General features: G+C 48.1%; 1 protein-coding gene across 2 annotated transcripts in view; it reads right to left on the bottom strand.

Annotated features, from left to right (window-relative positions):
• Positions 1 to 1,161: 1,161 nt before the first annotated feature.
• The window catches only part of LOC107838643 (flocculation protein FLO11-like), a 4,724-nt gene continuing 3,227 nt past the window's right edge, over positions 1,162 to 2,658 (bottom strand). For both annotated transcript variants that reach the window (XM_016681676.1, XM_016681677.1), the window contains one exon: positions 1,162 to 2,422. In XM_016681676.1, coding sequence (XP_016537162.1) covers positions 1,230 to 2,422 — 1,193 coding nt within the window. In that variant the 3' untranslated portion in view covers positions 1,162 to 1,229. The remainder of the gene's footprint in view (positions 2,423 to 2,658) is intronic.

Below are 2,658 nucleotides of genomic sequence, written 5' to 3'. Positions count from 1 at the left end.
GTCCTTAATGTCCTGAATTTTCTGAACGTCCTGAACGTCTCTGAACGTCCTGAACGTCTCTGAACGTCCTGAATGTTCTGAACGTCCTGAACGTCTCTGAACGTCCTGAACGTCTCTGAACGTCCTGAATGTTCTGAACGTCCTGAACGTCTCTGAATGTTCTGAACTTCCTGAACGTCTCTGAATGTCCTGAACGTCTCTGAATGTCCTGAACGTCTCTGAATGTCCTGAACTTCCTGAACGTCTCTGAACATCCTGGACGTCTCTGAATGTCCTGAACGTTACTGAATGTCCTGAACGTCCTGAACGTCTCTGAACGTCCTGAACATCACTGAATGTTCTGAACGTCCTGAATGTTCTGAACGTCCTGAACGTCTCTGAATGTCCTGAATGTCACTGAATGTTCTGAACGTCTCTGAATGTCCTGAATGTCTCTGAACGTCCTGAACGTCTCTGAAAGTCCTGACTGTTCTGAACGTCCTGAACGTCTCTGAATGTTCTGAATGTCCTGAACGTCTCTGAACGTCCTGAACGTCTCTGAACGTCCTGAACGTCTCTGAACGTCCTGAATGTTCTGAAAGTCCTGAATGTTTTGAACGTCCTGAATGTTCTGAACGTCCTCAACGTCTCTGAACGTCCTGAACGTCTCTGAACGTCCTGAATGTTCTGAACATCCTGAACGTCTCTGAATGTCCTGACCGTCCTTAATGTCCTGAATGTTCTGAACGTCCTTAATGTCCTGAATGTTCTGAACATCCTGAACGTCTCTGAACGTCCTGAACGTCCTGAACGTCTCTGTACATTCTGAACGTCACTGAATGTCCTTAATGTTCTGAACGTCCTGAATGTTCTGAACGTCCTGAACGTCTCTGAACGTCCTGAACGTCTCTGAACGTCCTGAATGTTCTGAACATCCTTAAAGTCCTGAATGTTCTGAACGTCCTGAACGTCTCTGAATGTCCTGAACGTCCTGAACGTCTCTGAACGTCCTGAACGTCTCTGAACGTCCTGAATGTTCTGAACGTCCTCAACGTCTCTGAACGTCCTGAACGTCTCTGAACTTCCTGAATGTTCTGAACATCCTGAACGTCTCTGAATGTCCTGACCGTCCTTAATGTCCTGAATGTTCTGAACGTCCTGAATGTCCTGACCGTCCTTAATGTCCTGAATGTTCTGAACGTCCTGAATGTCCTGACCGTCCTTAATGTCCTGAACATCCTGCGCTGATCTCAGTCAGCCACGGCGGACGCCTTGACGCAGCAACCCAGAAACCTTCTCCGTCTCTTCTTTCTCTTGTACCGGGCAAAGCTGCTGTTGGAGCAGATGGACTTCCGAAGTATCCGGATGTGCCTCTCCTGTTCTCGAATCTTCATCTCCAGGTGGGACTGGATGGCCGTGCCCAGAGACTCCAGGTCTACGGAGGCGCCGTAAACCTCCCACGTCATCCCTTGTTTGTCCCACAACACCTCCGGGGGCTTTTCCGTCTGCCCTTTAAACCCATCCTCCTGTTTTTTGTTGGGTTGCCATTGTTCCTCATCTTTAGTTTCATCTTCCTGGATGCTCTCACCACTAACATCTGGATTGTGGTGTGATCCGAACTCCGACCTAAGAGCAGCGTTCTGCTGGAAGTGTAAACATGCAGGGAGGGAACTGGCCTTGTCAGGAACAACGTATGGAAGCAGCGTTTGGCTGCACAGCTCAATCTCGATCTGGCAGACATGTTTGAGAGGTGGCACGCCGCTCAGCGATGACTGACAGCTGGAGGAACCAGTCATGGAGGAGGTGGGAAGTCCGCGGTAGAGGCTGGGACTTGTAGAGGCAGAACGCTCGACCACTTCCACCTCCACCTGAACGCCCACCTCTTTCTGCACCCCTGCACCTTTATGGAGTCTTTGAGAAAGCTCAGGTTTAGGTGCAGTCTCTTTGACTTTCTTCTTGGTTGGTGTAGGAGTGGAAGAAGAAGAGACAGGACGAAGAGGAGATGAAGGAGTCCCTTCATTCTTTTTTCCATGAACTTGTATTTTCTGCTTTGGTTCTCTTGCTCTGGTTGCCCGAGGTGATGAGATGATATTTGTGTCTCCTGGGTGACCAGCTTTACTCAGTGGGAGAACCGATTTCCCCTCCGGATCCCCTGATGGACGTCCATCCCTGTCATTCTTGGCCTCTTCTGAAACCTCCACCTTTCCTTGAGTATTAACCTCACTCTCAGCGGCTTTTAAATGCTTATTGCCAGTATTATTACCAGGTTTTGTGATCGAATCAAAGGTAAGACCTCGAGTCAGACTAGTATTTCGGGATGAACTGTTAGGATCTCTTGTCATAACTGCACGTTCTTCTGAGGCATCTGTGGATCCTTCCAGGATTTTGGAGGTCACCACAGGCCTGGTTTTAGGACTGGAAGATGCCAAAGGGGCCAAGATACCTGAAATAACAAAACAAAAACAAAGAGGTACATCATCTGTTGACAGAGACTTTACTTCATCCTTGTCAAGGAATCAGTAACTCATGTTTGATAAAGTTGTAAAGGCCTGTCTAAACTGGTGTAAGTTTATGGCTCGCAGTAGATGAGGTGCTTTGCTTTGGCACATTGTGGCATAGCAACATGGCTGCCAAGCTAATAGTTCTTCAGCTAAATTGAAGGTAAAACCTAGAGACATT

Source organism: Poecilia formosa, unplaced genomic scaffold (assembly GCF_000485575.1).
Source record: "Poecilia formosa unplaced genomic scaffold, Poecilia_formosa-5.1.2 Scaffold288, whole genome shotgun sequence".
NCBI classification, from domain to species: domain Eukaryota; kingdom Metazoa; phylum Chordata; class Actinopteri; order Cyprinodontiformes; family Poeciliidae; genus Poecilia; species Poecilia formosa.
Note: the sequence above shows the minus strand (reverse complement) of the source record. Positions and strands in the feature narration are given on the sequence as shown.